Here is a 20,874-nt window from a genome sequence, read left to right on the forward strand (position 1 = left end):
ATTCTAGGCTTGGTTCTTTAAAATTGAAAACTTTTCAGGGCTCATGTGTTGTACAATCAGTCATTAATAACCTGTGCTGTTTATATCATCAGCAATGCAGCATAATAATACATAACCTGTAAATTCATCATTCATTAATCATATACAGCCCACTTAACTGACAAATGATTAAATACTCTTTGCTGCCTGAAATGTTTTTCTTCATTTTCACCTGCTTGACTTGACTTTTCACTTAGATGCACACCCATGCAAATAAAGCTGTAAAGAATGTGGTTGTTCTAGTATATTAGGACATTGTCATAACTGAACGTGTTTAGAGTTCGCGAAACACAGTGAGTTAGGTTGCTCGGTTTAACCATTAAACAGGTGCATCTTGTTTCAGAGAATATTGCAGCTGTTGATTTTGGAGCTTTAACTGAGGATGTTTGCCTTGACAGATTTCCAGGACAGTCCCTTGAATTAACACAGCAATCTACTGGATTGAGATTTGTAAATTGCAATAGTTTTAACACTTTTACCTAGAGTTTGATTTCGATAAAACATAACTTTTTTTAATGGGTGGGGTATCATTTCAGTGTGGTCATGTGCTGAAGTTGCTGGGTTGAAGCAAGGAGAGTGCTTGAACTAAACGTGAAAGGCAGTTATCAGTCATGTTTGCATGTATGGGTGTGTGTCACTGTGCACCGAATACCAGCTGGCACAAAAGGAAGAGTTAGCAGGAACTGTTGGATGGTGTTCACCTTTAAATGCCTCATGTGGCTCAAAAGGCTTTCCATCTCGATCACCTGAAAAATAAACAAGACCAGCAAGCACAGAGCATTGAGGTCATCACACTGAGCAAATAGTAAGCAGTAAGCATCTGTATAAGACTGTGGGTGCAGGTCTGAATCGGAAGTGCATTATTTTATTGTACTAGAAGAAATGCAGTGAATACACATTTTTATGAAATTACTATTACTGATTTATTTTTTTATAAATCAAGGTCTTAATTTTCTAGTTGTTTAAGATTGTAATAACTTTGTACATTGGATAACTGGGCAAAGGCAGCATCCATTTGACCCCAGGTTGACTATGGGACAGTTGGTTGTATGTTATTTAATTAGTTGAATATGTGTAAAATAGTGACTATGTTAAGTCCTACATTATTACATCAGCATTGGGACAGTGTCTTGTAGAAGGATCCTGTGGTATGATTTTGTTTGTACTGTGCTCACATGGTGTATATCCGTAAATACGGATACGTTTATTACTGTACAGACAACCTGGGTGCAGTACTCCAACCGGTTGGTCTGGTAGCTACAAAAGAACAATGCAAATATATATCTGCAAAGTAACTTGAGCTGCCTGTCAGACAAATGAGATGACGAGGAAGTGTTAGGTTTAAGGTTAAAGTATCTTAAAATTGTCCTAAAAAGCCAGTAGTTAAGGGCCAAATTGCATTTTTTATTATCATTTGTTGAATCAATTTAATATTGTTTTATGGTAAAAAATATGCTCAGGTATGCATCTTGTGTCAGTGGCATCCGAGTCTTGCTGATCAGTTTACTAAATGTAACACAGATCAGGGATTCTAAAGAAGCCACCATACTGCCCTCTAGTGGTTATAGAAAGTGCTGCAAGTGACTTTTTAAGTATTGGTGCTTCTAATCTACATGTATCTCGGGCTGAACAGAACTATTCCTAATGTACATGTGGAGGTATAAATAAAAGTATTTGTTAAGCTTGCATATCCAAGTTTCCTCAACACACTGAACTCATGCTGACTCTCAGCCTGTGACGAAAGTGAAAAAACATTCATGTCTGCAGTAATGCATGAGCCATGTCCTCATATTGAATCTAATATCCATGTGCATTCATCACTGCAATTCAAGCCTTGATCCAAATCACAGAAATTTATTTGGATGCAAAAGCAAGGAAAAGCAACATCATAGGATGCATATTTACAAGAAACAATGCACGTTAGTAATCACACATTGGCATGGACAGTGTCAACAGAATTGTTCTGTACATTAAAAGTGGATGTACTGTTGAAAAGCAATAAAGAGGGGGAAAGTAAAAAATAATATGGCTGTGCTTCCACAATAGGAAGATGTTTAAATTAATGATGATGTCATCATCAGCCAAACTAGAACCGAAATACAGTGACAAACCTTCAATGGTGTCATTAAAACATGAAAGCACTTAAGTCACTGAGTAGTGTGTTTTGGAACATTGGACATGCTTTATTTCAGAACTTTTCACAATTTATTTAAACATCTCACATATACAAAATAGGTACAATAGACTTTGTGGTTTCATTTTTTAAGAGAGAGAGAGGCTGCCTAAAACCATTCAGAATTGGATGAAATATGTGCTGTCAGTATGAACACTTGGTGTGGGGATTGAAGAGTAAAAAAGCCTGAACAAAAACCAAAACAAAAAAAAAAACCTTCTTGACAAAACAAAAAAGAACAAAAACAAACAAAAACCAGACATTAGATTTAGGAACATTCCACCTGCTTAAAATGGGGGAGTATCAGGAGACCAATGCAAGACTCCTCAAATGTCAATACAAAGTAATACAGTAAAAAGTGGTTTGCTCCGCAGCTGCATATTAGCACCATAGATCTCTGCTTCAAGTAACTGAGCACCTTCCGAAACAGGACAAAGCTTGAAGCATTGAAGCCTTAACATCTCGGTTGTGGACCCAGCTTTTGTCAAAAGTATTTTCTTTGAGTACAGGCATGAGGTAGCTTAAACCTTTTTTTCATGGAAATTGTGGTTTTAAACCTCCTCTTTGGAAGATATACAAAGACCACAAATTGATGCATACTTTCAGCGTCTTTATTACACTTTTTTTATTTTTTACAAAAGGATGACATGATGTCTCACAACAAGTTGTTTTCCCGCGTCCCTTTGGGTTGCTGTATTAATTTGCATTGCACAAACGCTCAATTCAGTCCGTTCAGTCCTCTCAGATAGTTGCTCATCTTAAGCAAGTGGATGTGCAGGGGGAAATCAGCATTCAGTATAAAAAAAAACAACACAGAAAGATGGGCAAAGATTTTGTTTTTTCGTTCTTTCTCTCTTTTTGGTGTTTAATTTATCATGAGTCTATTTATTTGAAACAAACTGGGCCAATGTCCAAACCAAACTCCTGATCAGCTCCACCAATGTCCAAAGGTGCAATGTCGACGAAGGGGAGGCGAGATGGTTTATTTGTTCTGTACTCAATCACTGCCTTGCTCCATTCACCAGTGTGTCTCTGCAGGTGTAAAGGAGGAGAGAGTCGTTTAGAATAATGGCAAAATGCTTTTAAGGCATCAAAATAGCAGAATTATGATCAGAATCATTTCTATCTCATGTATAAGGATAACACTTAAGTGATGAGAAGACCAAAGAGCTACTCACAGTGCAGCCATCCTCCAGCACGGAGAAGGTGAAGCGGCTGTTGCCCTCGGCTCTCAGCTCCACATCGTTGGATCCCTGGAGAACCACAGCCTTCTTCAGGTTACCGGTCTCCTCACTCATGTAGGCATTGCTGTTCTTGCAGTGGTAGGTGATGTTCTGGCTAGCCTGGTTGGACAGAAGGCGCATGAAGGCAAGCTGGGTGGCCATGCTCTGGGGGCTGAGGGTCGCATCATTGTAGGTGAACTGCAAGGAGGAAAGAATGACAGTCAACATTTTGGATAGTCAGTATTGTGTTACTGTGCTTATGTGCTATTTAAACCCCATATATTTCAGAAAAAGCCGAGTATGTCTCTTGTCTGTAGCTCTCACCTCAGTACCACCGTTGATGGTCTCTCCGAACCAGACGTGCTTCTTGGTCTCGGAGCTTCTGAACCAGTTCTTGCGGGCAATGCTTCCGGGATGGGCATGGATGCAGGTCTCGCGGGTGTCGAAGTTGCAGAAGACCTTGATGGCATCACTGATGCATCCCTGGTTGGGGTCAATGTAGTAGAATCCTACAGGGTAGACAAGTAGAGTCAAATCGATGGAAAGAGAGCATTTAAAGGCTCCAAAAGACATCTAAACATTACTGAATGAAGCGGTATATTCGCCACATGGTGCTGTCAGATTATTGAGCTTACCGCTGCTCCACTCGGGGTGGCTGAGCTTGATGTCACGGCAGGTGCGGGCAGGGTTCTTCCTGGATCCCTCGGGGGTGAGCATGTTCTCGATCTGGGAGTTGAGGGACTTGATGGTGGCATCGACCTCGTAGTCCTTGGCTCTCAGAGAGGGCTGGTCAGCTCTGTACTCATCATATCCACCAGAGACCTCATATCCACCACCAGCGGGGCCGGCAGGTCCGGGCATACCGGCAGAGCCGGGAGGACCCTGATATGGATAGGAGGGTGGATTTATATGTAGATAAAAGTTGCATTTGGATCTTTTGCTGAGGACCCTGGAAAGTTCAATGGTGCTTAAGTGTTACAAGACTCTATATGTGCTTACAGCAGGTCCAACGTATCCAGGGGGTCCACGAGCACCAGGAGATCCAAGAGTTCCATGGCCGCCGGCTCTACCATCCTTACCAGAGGGTCCGTTGGGTCCAGCAGGTCCCTGAGAAGGAGATCATCATATGACACAGTCAAAAATGTGTCTTTTTTTGGAAATCTTGATTTTTATATGATTGTATATCTCCTGCTTAAGATATCATCATCATTAGCTCTGAATGCAGTTCATAATATTGCAATGAACACTCCTTTAGACTGAACTTAAATAACTCCACTAAATTCCATATAAGCACAGGACTTGGGTCTATGGATACAGGTGTAACAAGAAAACCACTGCTGTATTGGTTAATAGGTTGCCACTCACTCTGGGTCCAGCAGCGCCGTTAGCTCCATGAGATCCAGAGTCACCAGATGGTCCCTGAGGGGAGAGAAAGTACATCATTAAATGAAATCGCAGTTCGGATGGTAGATTAGGTGATATCAGCAGATCAAGCTGGATGTTTCCATATTTTGTGGGCCTCATGAAGGTGGGCAGTCACTCACAGAAGGTCCGGGCATTCCCTGGAGACCAGCATGTCCACGCAGACCCTTCATGCCTCTCTCTCCATTCTCTCCAGCACCTCCCTTCTCACCACGGGTTCCAGCACCTCCCTATGCATATACATAAAAACATGTTACACGGGTGTACTTTAGTTAATGAACACAGTTCTGTTTTACTCCTAAATGTGTTTATTGTAGATTTACTTACAGCGGCACCTCTAGCTCCAGCGGTACCAACAGCTCCAGAGGGACCTGATGGGCCCTAAATACAAGAGAAAAAGGTGAAGTGATGAAATCTATTTAAAGGTTGGGTATCCCACAAATGTTGCAACTTGAAAGGGTTGCTGGATGTACTTACACCCTCTCCACGGTTTCCAGCTCCGCCAGCAGCTCCACTAGGTCCAGCAGGTCCGGGGGAACCAGAAAGTCCCGATGGACCACCAGATCCAGGCTCACCACGGTTTCCCTAAACAAGGTGGAAAAATATAGATTTGAGTACAGCGTACATGTACATGTATGTTTAGTCTCTAAGCAAACAGGCTATAAGGTTTGTGAATGGATTGTACCTTGAATCCAGCAACACCAGGACGGCCAGGGGGTCCATCGTTACCAGAGTTACCCTGTAGATAGCAAAGAATATTGCAGTTAGCATAACACGTTTTTATGTTAGTATCAGGTATCATGTTAAGTAGTGGTGAGTTCATGTTTTTGTACAACTACTTTGTTCCTATTATTAGCCTGTACAATCCTTACCTCACGTCCAGCCTCTCCCTGGGCTCCAGTCATACCGGGCATGCCATTGTTTCCAGAGGGGCCACGGGCTCCAGAGGGACCAGCAGGTCCAACTCCACCAGGCGCTCCCTGTGATTGGATGCAGAGAAAACCAATGAATCAAATACAATTAAAGGCTGATACAGTATGGGATTTAGTGTGTATGCAATGCACGTTTTACAATCAATGTGTTCTTTCAAACCATCCTGCAATATTGGCATTGGGACTATCGACCAAGTTGTGTGGTATTTAAGATGCATTCAAATCTTGCATGCAAGTCAATCACATTTTTTTTAATTCCATATGCACAAAGCCACAATCAGGAGAAATCAGAATCCTGTATAAGTTTTACTTACAAGACCACCAGGACCACCAGGTAAACCATGTTCTCCTCTAGAACCAGGCAGACCAAGGAATCCTTTAGCTCCATGAAGACCACCGCCTCCAGAATTACCAGGAGCACCCTAAACACAAGCAGGACAAGTGTTACTTTAATGATATGGATATAAACTTAATTACATTTATTTATGAGGCTGTTCTTGTTTCCCACCAACAGCTATAACTTACAGGGGGGCCAGATTCTCCAGAGGGTCCCTTCTCTCCAGACACACCAGAGGGTCCAACCATACCCTGCTCTCCAGAAGGACCAGAGGGTCCAGAATCTCCACGGAGACCACGAGGACCATCCTTACCAGCGGGACCAGCGGAGCCAGGGGGGCCGACAATACCCTGAGAGGAAAAGAGGAGGAGAAGGTGTTCATGTTCATTGTGATCGCTCTGTTTCACTGATAGAAAAAGCAGAATGATTTTCGGATGAATTGAAAATGTAATTTAATGTAAGAGCAATACTCACAGCGGGACCAGCAGCACCAACTCTGCCAGCAGCTCCAGGGAAACCAGTCAGACCCTGACATCACACACACCATCAAAGGTTACACAGTGGTCATCATGAATGTGTGGTGGATCAGTTTGTGTCTATCTATGTGTGTGTGAGTAGACATCATAAGAGTAGAATATTGGTCTTTCTAGGCTTAGATTACAAATAATTAAAAGAAGACAAACCCTTTTCAATTTGACATTTGAAATGTTTACATTTTGAAAAAGTAGTACTGCTGCAGCTGTGTCGTAAACATTTTACAAAATCTTCTCTCTTGACATGGGAAATGAGTAAATTGGCTCTTTTCAGTTTCCGATGTTGACTTCCACTCACTACATGGGCTGGAGGCCTTTACTTGAATTAAGATGGCCAATGAAGCCAAATACACTTGTAAAGTCAAAGTGAGCAGGTGCTTCAATCTGTGTTAAGTATTCTGTCATGTCAGTCTGTCTTTTCAGTGCCTTTAGGTGTAATCAGGTGTAATTATTTTGTATTTCTTTATGTTTCAATACTCACATTGGGTCCGTTTTCTCCACGGCCACCATTAGGTCCAGCAGGGCCAGAAGGACCCTAGATAAACAAAAGAAGAAATACATTCCATATTAGCATAATTTCATCTGAGTTTGTGAATGATTAATATGTATGTCCAGTGAATCTGTACTAACAGCAGGTCCAGACTGTCCAGCGGGTCCAGAAGGTCCGGCGCCGCCAGTTTCTCCCTTAACTCCACCAGGTCCACGCTCTCCTCTTACTCCGGTCTGACCGTCAGAGCCCTATACACAGGAAGAGCATTGTGGCTGGGTCAATATCTGGGTAATTGAATGTGTGGGTATGCACTTGTGTCATAAAGTAAAATATGTTTTGAAAGGTGAATGGCTGCCGGCTTACAGGGGGTCCAGCGAATCCGGGGGCTCCGGAGGGTCCAACCTCTCCACGCTCTCCCTGTGGACAACAAGCTATGAGTTAGAAAGACCGTTTATTCTGCACATTAAAAAGTCGTATGTAGAGTTTAGATCTCCATCTGATATTTATGCCAACGGGTAAAATGTTTGTTATAATGAATGAATTCAGCCACAGCTACTCACAGAACCTCCACGAGCTCCAGCGGGTCCAGAAGGTCCGAATCCACCGCTCTCACCCTGGAGGAGAAGAAAATAGTGTTTCATTAGCTTAGCATTGTTTAAATCATTCATCCATTTATTATCACCCATCCATAAATGAACAGAATAAAATAGTTTCAAACGTACTGACTTGACTTTGTACCTTGTCGATAAAAGCCAATTAGCTTTGATTTGAGAACTTGATAAACTGATATTAATGCTAGTAAATCGTTTGGCTTACCTTACTCAAGGCAACACAATACACATTTAGTCTCACTGTTTCCGTTGATTTCCTGTCTACACAAAATACCGATGCCAAAATACAGTCAAGAGTAAGGAAAATGGCACTGCATTGGTAACCTTCAATATTTTAAATGTAAAGATGTGCATTAGTCTGCTAGAGCTGAACAATTAATTGGTGTTTTAGAAAACCTAAATATGGACTGGTGCAATATGCAAATCGCCAGAGGCACAATATTTGTTAAAGGGTAAATATGTGTCAAAATGCCTTTCTAAATAAAGTATTGCAATGCTACAAATCGCTTCTATAGACTTTGGAAAAAATTAAACGTTTGATACAATTTGTGAAAGGTCAAACTTTCCAATTACATGAGAATGAAAAATGTAGGGAAGATAATTCCCACAAATATCAGGAATCATATCGCAATTGAAATATCAAATAATAAAATAGCAATCATATATTTTTTCGGAATAGTTCAGCACTATCATCAGCACAGCTATGCTAAAAGGGTTGCAGTTGACCCTTTGCTTTAATGATATCAAACATCCAACAGGTGGCAGTGTTGAGGTTCTAGCCTTAGATACAATGCTACAGAGGAATGGGGCGTGGGGGGGTGGGGGGGAAGTGGGATGTTCAAAGATATGGATTTGGCATGGTCAGCCAAGAGATTATTTCTGAAAGTGATTTGATCTTAACAGCAAGTCTTGATGGTTTTCTTCTGTTGGTCACTTTCACGATACTCTGTCAGCCATCTTGAATAACGTTGCATGCAGCCATTTTTATTTATTGTAATGAGGCTCTGTGACATTAATTACGCTGTGTAAACTTTGTTCAACCCAAACAACTTAATTCTAACTTTTATTGTTGCCATTGTTTGTTTTTGGTTTTCAAATATCCTCACATCACCAACTTACCTTATCACCATTGGCTCCAGTGGGTCCAGGGGGACCAGCGGGTCCAGCCATACCCTGGAAAGAGACAGGAGAAGACAATAAGAACAAGGCTCTGGTTTATACATGTAAAGTGTTTGGCTACCATTTTTACATCAAGTGCCTCAAGAAGAGTTAGAGATTTGAACTTACACGGCTACCATCTCTGCCGGAGTTTCCTTCAAGGCCTCCGTGTCCACCCTCTCCCTATAGTAGAGAAAATACATGGGAATGATATACATACATTCTCATCAACAAGTTATTTTGAGGGCTAAAATCCCACTCTTTTTTGCAGGTTATAGATTTTTGGAATTTACCTTCTCTCCCTTGCCTCCAGGTCCACCAGCGCCTCCACGCTCTCCGGGCATGCCACCAGATCCTTGGTTTCCGGGTGCACCAGCAGCTCCAACAGCACCAAGCTCTCCCTGAAAACAGACATGACAAATTATGGTATATATTTTACTCAGCATGAATCTGATATAATTCAACTTTGCTACCATTTCTGCGCTAATCATTTTCATGCTTAACTTTGCTTCTTAAAGCAGTGCTATCCGCTTACCTTTCCACCATCAGTTCCGGGGGCTCCAGAAGGTCCGCGGGCTCCCAATGGTCCCTGAGCTCCGGTTTGTCCAGCAGCACCAGGGTTACCACGCTCTCCCTGGAGGAAGAGTGAGTCAGTGCATTGTCTTTTTATATATCTGAAGCTAATTGTTGCTGATTTGGTTCAGGCAAAAAAGACTGAGAACAGCTCTGGTTTTGAAAGGCTCTGTAGTAATAATGACATGGATATGTGAACGCACCTTGGCACCTCCAGGTCCAGCAAGTCCCTGGTCTCCGTGGATACCCTGTAGAGAAATTAATGATGGGTTAGAAATATACTTTTATTACATTATTTCTATGGTTTGATGTGTAACATGCTGGAAGTGTGTTTGTGTGTTACTTACTCTCTCGCCGGACTTGCCAGCACCTCCAGCACCTCCAGCGGGGCCGGGCAGACCCTGAACACATCAGACAAAACATCAGGACCAATCTACAATTTAAGTGATATATCGCATGTATCCTAGAGCTGCAAGGTTGAATGAATCACTGAAAGTTAATCACCAACTGCTTTAATAATCATTCAATCGGTTTGATGAATTTTTGAGAAAAGAAAGTTCAATTCTCAGATTTCAGCTTATTAAATATAAATATCTTTCTTTACTCCTCTATGACACTGAACTCAATATCAGTGAATTGTTGACTAAACAATACATTTGAGGATGTCATCTTGGTCTTTTAAAAACAATGATTTTTCAATTTCTAACATTTTGTAAACTAATCGCATTATAATCCATACATTAGGCGACAATACAAATAATTGATAACAGCTCACCTATCACCTATAGATACTAAGACAACATTTAATTTGACTGAATTTGCTCTGATGAGGGCCTTTCTTTCATTTCTTTGACATTTCCTTAGCTAAGTTTACAATGAGCAGGGAATAGGATCAGAGGATGGATCCGAACCTGGAAACCAGGAGATCCAGAAGGTCCCTGCTCTCCCTTGTCACCAGGACCGCCCTGCAACAAGAAAGAGAGTCACATTTTAAAAACAGCACACAGATAGTAACAAAATCACATTATAAAGGTTATACATAAAGAGGAAACTGCCTGTCAATGAGGGTGATATTCTGTATTCAAGGATACTTACAGCAGGTCCAGAAGCACCAGAAGCTCCATTGTTGCCATCAGCTCCAGGGCCACCCTACACAGGAACATAATGACATGTTTTAACAACTGACAATGGAGCTGACAGGTTTAAGGGTTTTTAACATAATAAAACACCTGCTAGGTCTTTTTTTGTACTTACTCTCAGTCCAGTGGGGCCATTAGATCCCTTATCTCCGGGCTTTCCACCATCTCCCTAAAAAAGATAGGATGTAGGTTAAGCACAGGTTATGATAAACCAAAAAACTAAATAAAGGATACTCATCTTCCATTCTTAGCTTTATTTCTACTTACAGAAAGTCCTTTGGGTCCGGGGAAACCGATGTTTCCAGGCTGTCCTCTGGGTCCGGTAGGGCCGTTAGGTCCAACACGGCCATCTTGTCCAGCGGGACCCTGGAAGAGGAAACAGAAAGGACAGAAGAAGGTCATTTTAATTGCATTTATAGAGGCAAATATCTTCATTAACAACATAGAATTAAACTAATGGAAATGTGGTGTCCCAAAATGTTGGTGGATCATTAATAATAAATGTACAAGGTTCAGTGTGAAATTCAGATTTACTTACAGAAGGTCCTTCCTTTCCTGGGGGTCCGGAGCTTCCGGAGCTTCCTGGGAAACCCTGTTAGAAATACACATCAGTCATTAGGTTGTATGTATTATCATACGTTAGTACTGACCCCTTGGGCTCACTACCTTTTAACAAAATATTGTGTTTTATAATGCACACAAGGCAAATTTACATCAAACAACAGCCTTGTACTGAAGCCATAACATCCATTCTGCTACACACTGTTACATCTCAGCTCCAATTAGCCCAAAACCTATTCCTAATTGAAACTACGGCTAACATAGAGAGCAAAAGACTCACTCTGAGACCAGCTGGGCCAGTCTCACCGGCGCGGCCAGCATCTCCGGGGGCTCCACGGGGTCCACCATTACCAGTAGCACCACGGGCACCGGGCATGCCCTACAAACAAGAAACAAGGAGGTCCAAGATAAATGAGGAGAACGTTTCATAAACGTACCTTAAAAGTAAAACTTTATATTTGTATTGTGCATGTTGGTGGAGTGAGATTTGTTAATCGAACACTTACAATGGGGCCGGTTCTTCCCTCACTACCTCCCATACCACGGCTGCCAGAAGAGCCCTGTAGGAGACACACAGACATTAGCCGATGATCCATGAGACTGTGAATATGGAATCAAACGGGTGCAACACCCCCCATCGGGGACAGAGGTGTGGTACTCACTCTAGCTCCACGGCCTCCAGCAGGTCCAGTAGCACCGAGTTCACCAGTGGGTCCTTTCTTGCCCTCCTCACCCTGAGGTCCGGGGCCTCCCTGAGGTCCAGATTGACCCTGAGGAAAGCAACAGAGAAGTTTAAGGACAATGCAGTGTTCAGAAGTCTTCAGATTCGGATGGGGTGAATTGAAAACCAAAGATGATGAGGATGGTGTGAACTTACAGGCTCTCCTTTGGGTCCGCCATCTCCCTTGATACCCTGAATACCAGGTTCTCCCTGAAACAAACAAACAGAGGCAATTAATACAATAATCAATCAGCTGTGCAGAATGAGTGATTATATGTGTCTGTAGGCATTGTTAGTTCATCTGCATGCTTTCAAGTGAATTTGTATGTTTTTCTGAATGTTTGTGTGATGGTTGGTTGTGTACTTACAGCAAGACCTCTCTGTCCAGCAGGACCCTGAGGGCCCTGGGGTCCGGGTCCTGCTCTTGGTCCGGGGAAGCCAGGAGCTCCAGAAACACCAGGGGCGCCCTAAACACACCATGACAGACAGATGAGCATCACTCAGCCCTAAAACACTATCTTTATGTTATCTCTTCCACATGTGTAGGTTATTTGCCCTATATCATCATATACATTATATAATAATAGAGATTATCTTTGATTATAAAATACAAAAATAATAATGTGTCAGTAATTTAAATAAATGTTGTGCTTTAAACAACATCATTATTTATGTTTAATGAGTACAGCATGGCAAAAGCCTAATGGTTGTAACCTCTGTGTGACCCTAAACAACCTTTGACATTTGTATGATCTCATAATACAACATTAATACTTACAGCAGGTCCCTTGGCTCCGTTCAGGCCATTAACACCAGGGTTTCCCTATGGGGAAAAAAACAGGAAATTAGTGGATAATATCAAAACAAATGGAACATTTTAACTTGAAAATCAAATATTACTAATATATTAAATATATTAATATTTAAAATGTGATAAAACCACATAAAGATTCTACAGTAACTGTTCCATAATGTACTAACTTTACAAACTCAACAAAGTGACAAATACATGGAGAGCAATAGCAAATGCTTCCAAAGGAAAATCAATGCAAATCATTCAATCATGATAAAGGCTAATTGTCAGCATTCATATTCCATGTTTTGTAATTGTCAATGTAGTTTGGAACAAAACAAAAATCAAGAAAAAATCCAGAAGTAAATTAAATACATGTTTTTTGATATAAGTTCTACAGGATGGACACTTGGGAGTGTCTATAGACTCCTTGAATACTTACAGCAGGTCCGAGGGGGCCAACAGCGCCATTGGGGCCGGGCTCTCCTCTTGATCCCTGAGTTCCAGATGGGCCATTAGAACCACCAGGTCCGAGCTCTCCCTGTCAAAGACAAAAATACATCCATGATCAATTAATTAAATCATAATAATGGTATTTCTTAAGGATGTGTCGATATTTGTTTGAATGATGTTTTCTATAGGTTACATGTATGAACTATTCCCATGGGGATAGTATATAGGAAGCCATTTTGGATGGTGAACATTGAAAGACTCTTATACTGTATGTTAATGAGAATTGTCTTCTTTATTGGGCCTAAACGTGAATCTCTCTGTGAGCATGTGTTGCCAAACGACAAGAAGTTCGCCCTTACCTTGGGTCCGGGGCCACCGGGGAAACCTGGGGGACCAGCAGATCCGAGGGGACCCTGTGAGGAATAGCAAAGGAGACATTAAGTAACGCAGGTCAAAGCTCACATTCTGCTCAAAGTTTGTCTAATATGGGTGCAACTATGTATATAATCAACATTTAGTGGCATAATCCCCTGATATAATACTACACATCATTATATTTCCATTTGGATATAGATAGGATGGATATGTATCTTGATCTGAATATTCAAAAAATATACTGATTTTACAGTAACTGAAGATTTAAAGGGCCAATACTCACAGCAGGGCCAGAGGGTCCAAGATTGCCATCAGCACCACGAGAACCAGTAGGTCCAGCAGGGCCGGCACGGCCTCTCTCACCAGACATACCACGAGATCCCTGAAGGGAGGATACAACACATATTGATGAGAAAAGGCTGCAAAGACAAATTGGTGCTTTATGATTTAGTAAAGATTTAGTAAATAGGAAACTTGATCAAAAACGTACAGCCAGTCCAGCACTTCCAGAAGCTCCGTGGGCACCATGCTCTCCCTATAGGAGAAACAGAAGAAGGTGGATTGACAAAACATTTACAATGCTAAACAACATTTTTGTAGATGTAGGTGTATATTTTCTTTTTGCTTCTATATTGTTGGAATGACATTCTAAGAGCTCATTAATGTTATTTGTTGCTGCTTTGATGAGGAAGGTGCCTTCCTTACCTTGGCACCAGCACCGCCATTCTCTCCCTTGCGTCCATCCAGACCAGTGTAACCCTGTCACACAAAAAGAGAATGAAGATGAATATATGGACTAACACATGAAAGGCTGTGGGGTCATATGCAGGGTTAATTACAGTGTAGGTGTAATACAGTGCAATAATGTATTTATTTACCAGTTCTACTTTTGGTTCTACTTCAGAAACAAGCAGGTAAACAAAAGAGCTTCTAGACCACGTTATCAAAAGAATATGTTTCCGGGATAAACAAGACATATGCTTTTTAGAGCTCTCGAAAGAAAACATACTGTCTTGCCAAAAACACATCCACATGACAGGAAGTTCACTACCTGGCTATAGACATTGTCATGGGATAGGGAAACTAAAAATCTTAAATAGTAGCAATGAAGCTCTGTATTGAATCTACTACTAGCTCGTCGGGAGCTAGTAAAAAGGGAGTACGGTCCATGATCATTCCCAGCATAATATGTAAGTCCACACAGCACAGGGGAAGCTCTTCTGCCATTTTGTCCTCTATTGGGGCTTTTTCGGTTGCTCTATTTAAATCCAATGGACACTCACTCTGTGTCCCTTCATTCCTGGAAGTCCAGGAGTTCCGGGGAATCCACGAGCTCCCTGCAATTCAAAATGAAGAAAATATTACTCCATATTTACACTCCACATGTCTATCTTATATCTGTTTGTATTTCTTATTCCCTGTTTCGGGGGAACATCTCTTACCTGTGGGCCGGAGGTACCTCTGTCTCCGGGCTTGCCAGGTCTGCCATTGTTACCCTGTGAGCGAGCAAATAAAATGTGATGTGATTAGATGACTTTTCGGCTGCAAGAATATAGACAACTCAAACCTATTATAGGACAGTAGGCAAATTCTAAGTTATACAACACTTTTAAACAAAAGTAGCCTTTTGAAAAGTGCTGGTAGAAACATGAATAAATACGTACGTCCTCTCCAGATTTGCCAATGGATCCAGTGGGGCCACGAGCACCAAGAACGCCCTAGAGAAAAAACAAAACATTATGGTGGCATCATTTGATTGAGTGATTCTGACAAGGAATGGTTCCCAAAAGCAAACACATGATAATTTGTAGAGTTGGGAATATTTCAGAGGATAATCTTACAGTCTGTCCGGGCTCTCCGGGCTCACCAGGGTGTCCGGTGTGTCCCTGAGCTCCCTGTTGAACGATAAGAGGAAATTAATCTTCATATGAACAACATGGCACATTGAGCTTGTGGGTATGAGCAATTGTTCGATCAAAACAATACACAGTTTAAATTTGCAGCAGCTGTGTGTACTTACAGGGGGTCCAGAAGATCCAGGGGGACCTCCGGGGCCCGGTGGACCCTGAAAAAGAGAAATAGGGTATTTATATAATTTCATAACATTACCTTAATCAACGCTGTTGCACTTTGTCATGAGTGTAAACGCAACTGTATCAGGACAGGAATACATTGTGAGGTATAAGTATCTTACCAAAGATTATTCATATCTATGTGTATGATGTAGGGGTACCAATAACAATAACAAACAGCACAGGTGCAGTGAGGTCTGTGGCTCATTGAATAAAAGTAGATTAATACTGCTGTGTGGCAAAAAGAGCGGGACCCTCACCGTGGGTCCGGGGCCGGCATCGGGACCTTTTGAACCATCATACTGAGCAGCAAAGTTCTGAAAATCAGAAAAAAACACATATTTAATATCAAATAATAAAACATTTATTAAGACCTAATACATAACACTGGCCACTTTTGTCCTAAATTAATAAGGAGGAATGGTTCCTGCTGATAACAACGATCATGCATTTGGCATTTCACAATAATCAGCCATTAAAAACCCTTATGTAAGATTAAAAAATCTATACTATCCGGGAGATTATTTAGAATGTGCGCTTGTTTGCTCAAATAAAAGGGATTATCCTAACTAATCTAGGGTTTGTATATGAAAGAAAATATATTAAAATAACACTTATAGTAGCCTGTTGTGTGTTCAACATATGGGTAAAGGACACAAGGTCACAGGATTATGGCATCTCTAATAAGATATACAATACTTCTCCAATTCAACATCAAAACAACAGAGCAAGGGGTGCATTATTATTGTTATTGCCTGCAGACAACAATGAGCTGAATGTGGGTCAAATTCACTCATCAAAGAGCCATGTTTTAATGCTTTTTGCATCACCAGGAATAATGGAAGTCAGATCCCAGCCAGTACTGCATTATCATCATCATCGTTTTTTTGAACCACTTTTGACATTTACACTTTGACATTTTACGCGTGTAATCATTGAACTTACTCCTCCTAGTCCAGGGGGACCAGCGGGGCCCTCGGGGCCAGGGAGTCCAGGTTGGCCGTCTCTTCCATTTGGGCCTTGAGGACCCTGTAAAACACAAATGATATGGTGAGAAAACACTGTTACTGAATTAACAGGAGCTGGTAGGATGGTTCCTTGTTATTCTTGGAATAGTCTACTTCATAAATAAACAGAAACATGAGATAAATAACTAAAAAAGTTAACCAGTTGTAAAGCAAATTATGGTATTACAAGGTATAATAAGAAGACGTAATTGGGGGAATTACGTAAAAACCTTTCTTATGAAATAAATGTGATCAATATTTAACTAAAACCTCTGATAACCATTTACTTCACTGTCATTGGGTGTAAACACTATGACCTATGGGTGATGTAACAAAGGGGTGTGGCCTACTGAGGTTAGAAGGTCAAATCACGTCAACAATTACAGTGCCAAAGATGCATCCAAAATGTGCCACGTTAGATGCTTAAATTACATATTTGATAACAGTTGTTTGATCAAAGGAAGCATAGTCAAACGTCATCTTACCCTGTCACCATGAGGTCCTTTCTCTCCTGTAGGACCCTGCAGAAGAAAAATCAATCAGTCAGACCAAAACACCAACAGATGTCTCGGCTCGCTGCTTTAGCAACGTGTCAGCTCTTGTATACTCCTATAGCAAAGCAGGCCTCTGATTTTAACTACGCTCAATGTGGCTTAGAGCAAATAAAAAACAGTTATTAGTCATATTCAAACAATATGGTGGATGATAATATCAATAACATGTGCATGTAAACACACTTGACCTTATAGGGTAAGGGCAAGCAAGTTTAAAGACATTTCCGTGATAAGGCAAAGTTGCCCTTTGACCTTATTGTGGTGCCACATTGTAGGTGATATAGGACACATGTGCTAACCTTGACACTGCCCTAAAAAATTAAAAGAATATAAATAAATGTAAGATTTATTTATTTCATGCCATTTAACATATAGGCTATATCCAGTTATCTTATCTGTTGCATTAGCAATAGGATGAGTGGCCATTTTGAGAAACGGCTAAGCATGCAATAAAGGATGAAATTCTGTCACAAGGATATATAATACAGGATATAGGAACACAATGAAAACACAGCAGAGGAAGGTACATGTGATAGCAATGATCAACATGTGCACAGAGATGCTAAAGGAAGGTCATTAACCAGATACAACAACCTCTTAGAAGTAAGAGCATGTTCATCCATGGAACAAATACATGTTCTGAATGCTACCAGAACCACACAGTGCACACTGCAGCTTTAAAAAAGTTTAAAGGCTGCAAACAGCAGGGTGATTTAGGCAATCTCAATTATAATCAGAATCTTTATAAACAAACCATCTTAAGGTTCATGTTTGTCTTACGTTAGAGGGGGGGATTGTGTCAATCTTTCACAATCTGATAGCAATTCAATTTTTTTCTTTGATGTATCTCAGCTGAAGATCTCACTAGTCACAACTTATCTGAGTTCAGCTTTCAAATCCTAACCAAGAAGCAGAGGAGGACTACAAACTGATCCAAGGCCAGCTGTTAGGGGGGCAAACCTTCCTCTGCCCCTCAGAAAGGATCCTTTGTACCAGGCCCCAAGGGTGCCTCAGAGCTGCGGTTTTAGCTTTCATTGACACAAGCTTTAGCCAATAGGACCCTCACCTATTCATGGACAGGAAGGGAGAAAACTGCAAGAAATAATTTGGTTGAGGGGCAGAGATTCTTAAATGAAATGCTCCGCCAGCCATGAGATTGCTCAAATGGACCAACCGAGAAGTCTTCCTTTCTGGGACTATTTAACAGCTTTTGGAAGGAAAAAGATGGCAAGGCAAGACAAGGTAAAGCTATCTTTAAGGAAATATTGCTTTCATGATTTCATGAATGTGTACTAACCGCTGTGATGTTGGAGAGATGAGGAGGAGGAGGTTGGAGAAGGGGTGGGTGGGAAGAGAAGAGGGAATACTCAGTTAGCATTTTGACAGCAAAACAGTCACTTAAAAAAGAAACAATGACATTTACACAGAGCTATATTCTTTTAAAACGTATCAACATCTTTTGAATAGAAACAAAAAGGGAAAGCAGTGCTTTTCTTTTGCATGAGAAAAAAGTCTATTCAAGTGTACACAATGAGAGGCAGACACCAAACTAAATGACTTCAAATTAGATTGCACAGCAAAAATGTTACAGTCTTATAATCCTATATTCAAATGAAACTTCAATTTACAGAACAAATCAAGCTGGGATTGTTTGTGTTTTGATGACGTTATCCATCATCTGGGGTATAAAATACATGTCAAGAGTTATGGATTGTCAGAATAGATTATTTTCTACCTGTTTAGCTCATATCTAAAACTGTAGCTGAGGGCCATCTCTGCATACTAAACTTGTTAAACCGCCTGACAAACCTGGCAAATGTGAGTCTCAGTGTTCAATAGCATTCCAGATATTAAGGATGCGGCTGCTAACAGGCCTGAACAGGTAGCCTGTGCCCTTGGGATAGGAATATTTAGCCTGCTACTGCCAACACAAGATAATATCTATTTCACTTGTTAAGGAGAATGCTTGACATCTGTAATTAATGCTCCATTGGTTTTTGCTGCAATATTATTTTAAGGTACATTTTCTAAATTTGGGTTAAAAGGGAGTGCATTTCAGCTCAATTCGATTGAATTATACTATTCAAAACTGTTAAAACGTCTTCTATACTTCCGATGAGAGTGTCCTACAGTCATGGCTGATGTTTGTGTCTCTCATCCACACTTTGTTGCAGGTGGACATCAGCTGGTCATGGCTGGGTTTGGCACAGCTGGGACCTCCCCTTGAACCCTAAGCTTAATGTCCCCACGACACCACAAGGGGGCGCACTTGGACATTCAAAGTGATGTGAGACAATTTATCTCCCTATTTTATGTGCTAGAACAATGAAAGAGTTAGTCAGAAAGTTTCAATTCAATGTACTTTAAATGTGGTGTCTATTGCAGGATACATCTCAATCAGTAAGCTGCATCTTTAAAGAAAGGTATAAAACAATGCTTTTCTTTTTGACAAAATGTAGAATATTAATTTAGTGATAGCATTTAGTCTAATTTCTACTTTTTCATAAACAGATTTGTCTTCTCTTGAATAGAAAATCAATATGAAGAATCAAATTGGTGCCAGGTAGATGTTCTCCCTCATGGCCACCAGGGGGAGACATAGCTGTTCCCTATAATAAAGGATCATTAGCTGGACGCCTTGATGGAACAATATGTACAACGCCCCACACCGTTTTTCATCCCATGTCTAAAAGAAAAGTTAACTTAACCTATTTTGATTAACCAACATGCATTCAAAGTTTTAAAAGACACTAGGGCGACTACTTTAAAGGTATTTTTCAAAGCGAGAAAACTTTTGTCTGGAGAGAAACTTCTCTCTTTCGGAAACTAATCAAAGATAAAACAATTGTATCCTTGGAAAAAACGTGAAGAATCCTCTGCATGAGCTCGATCCGTTGAGATTTATTCTGCTTTGAGCTGTCTCCAGGTTGACCTTCATGTAAGTCCCAAACAAAAGCCAAAGCGCAAGATCCTCAAGCAATGGGACCCAAGGAAAAAATATCCATCACAGAGAAAGAGCAGATATTCAAACTTACATTGACATGATCCTAGGTATGAAGTTACTGCAAGCAGCAACAGAATCCGAGTATCCACAAAGCTGAGCATGTCTACGCAGACATGCAGACTCCTTGTGCTGCTAAATCCCTGTTTTTAAACCTCCTTCAAGCAGGCATACAGTTGAGGTGACACGAGTAACTCCAAACTGAGCAGAAACCTGCAGTCGTGATGCTAGAATAATAAAGTTCGAACAGGCCTATATATACGGCAGGAGGGTCCCTGGTCTGCGTGTCAAAAGTCAGCCCACCGACCAATGAGAGAAGAGAAACCCAATCTGACTCCCATCCCTCTCCAGCTCAGACTCAGTCATGTGGTGCTGCATCTCCCAGCCTCCTCTCCACCAGAGCCCGTTTGGCAAAGCTTTGGCGATGATGACGAGTGCAACGTTTTAATTAGATCCATTCTTTTTGAGGACGTGGACAGCGTCGGGGTTTAAAAGGGAGAAGAAGGCCTACGTTTTTTCCTTCTTTTACGGGTGGCAGTGAATCCGGAGTGTCAGTATCTGAGATACGGAGGCCAGGCATTCAACCTTGCGTGCAGTAGGTTTGTGCGTAACATGTGCCCGTTTTGGGGCGCGTATTGGGCATCGGTTTATTCCGAAAGGTCCTGTGTTTTCTCCAGTTTAAGGGATTTTATAGGGAGAAATAGCTT

General features: G+C 41.2%; 1 protein-coding gene across 1 annotated transcript; it reads right to left on the minus strand.

Annotated features, from left to right (window-relative positions):
* Positions 1-1,877: 1,877 nt before the first annotated feature.
* On the minus strand, positions 1,878-20,412 carry col1a2 (collagen, type I, alpha 2). Its single transcript, XM_034124446.1, has 50 exons — positions 20,202-20,412; positions 18,464-18,465; positions 17,098-17,133; positions 16,551-16,634; positions 15,866-15,922; positions 15,554-15,598; positions 15,375-15,428; positions 15,198-15,251; positions 14,976-15,029; positions 14,817-14,870; positions 14,239-14,292; positions 14,024-14,068; positions 13,817-13,915; positions 13,518-13,571; positions 13,148-13,246; positions 12,691-12,735; positions 12,281-12,379; positions 12,069-12,122; positions 11,854-11,961; positions 11,698-11,751; positions 11,472-11,570; positions 11,169-11,222; positions 10,898-10,996; positions 10,746-10,799; positions 10,587-10,640; positions 10,403-10,456; positions 9,839-9,892; positions 9,695-9,739; positions 9,454-9,552; positions 9,212-9,319; positions 9,048-9,101; positions 8,880-8,933; positions 7,710-7,763; positions 7,513-7,566; positions 7,290-7,397; positions 7,141-7,194; positions 6,601-6,654; positions 6,315-6,476; positions 6,104-6,211; positions 5,730-5,837; positions 5,543-5,596; positions 5,335-5,442; positions 5,185-5,238; positions 4,980-5,087; positions 4,801-4,854; positions 4,435-4,542; positions 4,071-4,317; positions 3,760-3,944; positions 3,391-3,633; positions 1,878-3,244 (listed from the first exon to the last, which is right to left on the minus strand). The coding sequence occupies exons 1-50, from the start codon at positions 20,269-20,271 to the stop codon at positions 3,098-3,100; spliced, it is 4,059 nt and encodes a 1,352-aa protein (XP_033980337.1). The 5' UTR covers positions 20,272-20,412; the 3' UTR covers positions 1,878-3,097.
* Between the last annotated feature and the right edge of the window lie 462 nt (positions 20,413-20,874).

Source organism: Trematomus bernacchii, unplaced genomic scaffold, assembly GCF_902827165.1.
Source record: "Trematomus bernacchii unplaced genomic scaffold, fTreBer1.1, whole genome shotgun sequence".
NCBI classification, from domain to species: domain Eukaryota; kingdom Metazoa; phylum Chordata; class Actinopteri; order Perciformes; family Nototheniidae; genus Trematomus; species Trematomus bernacchii.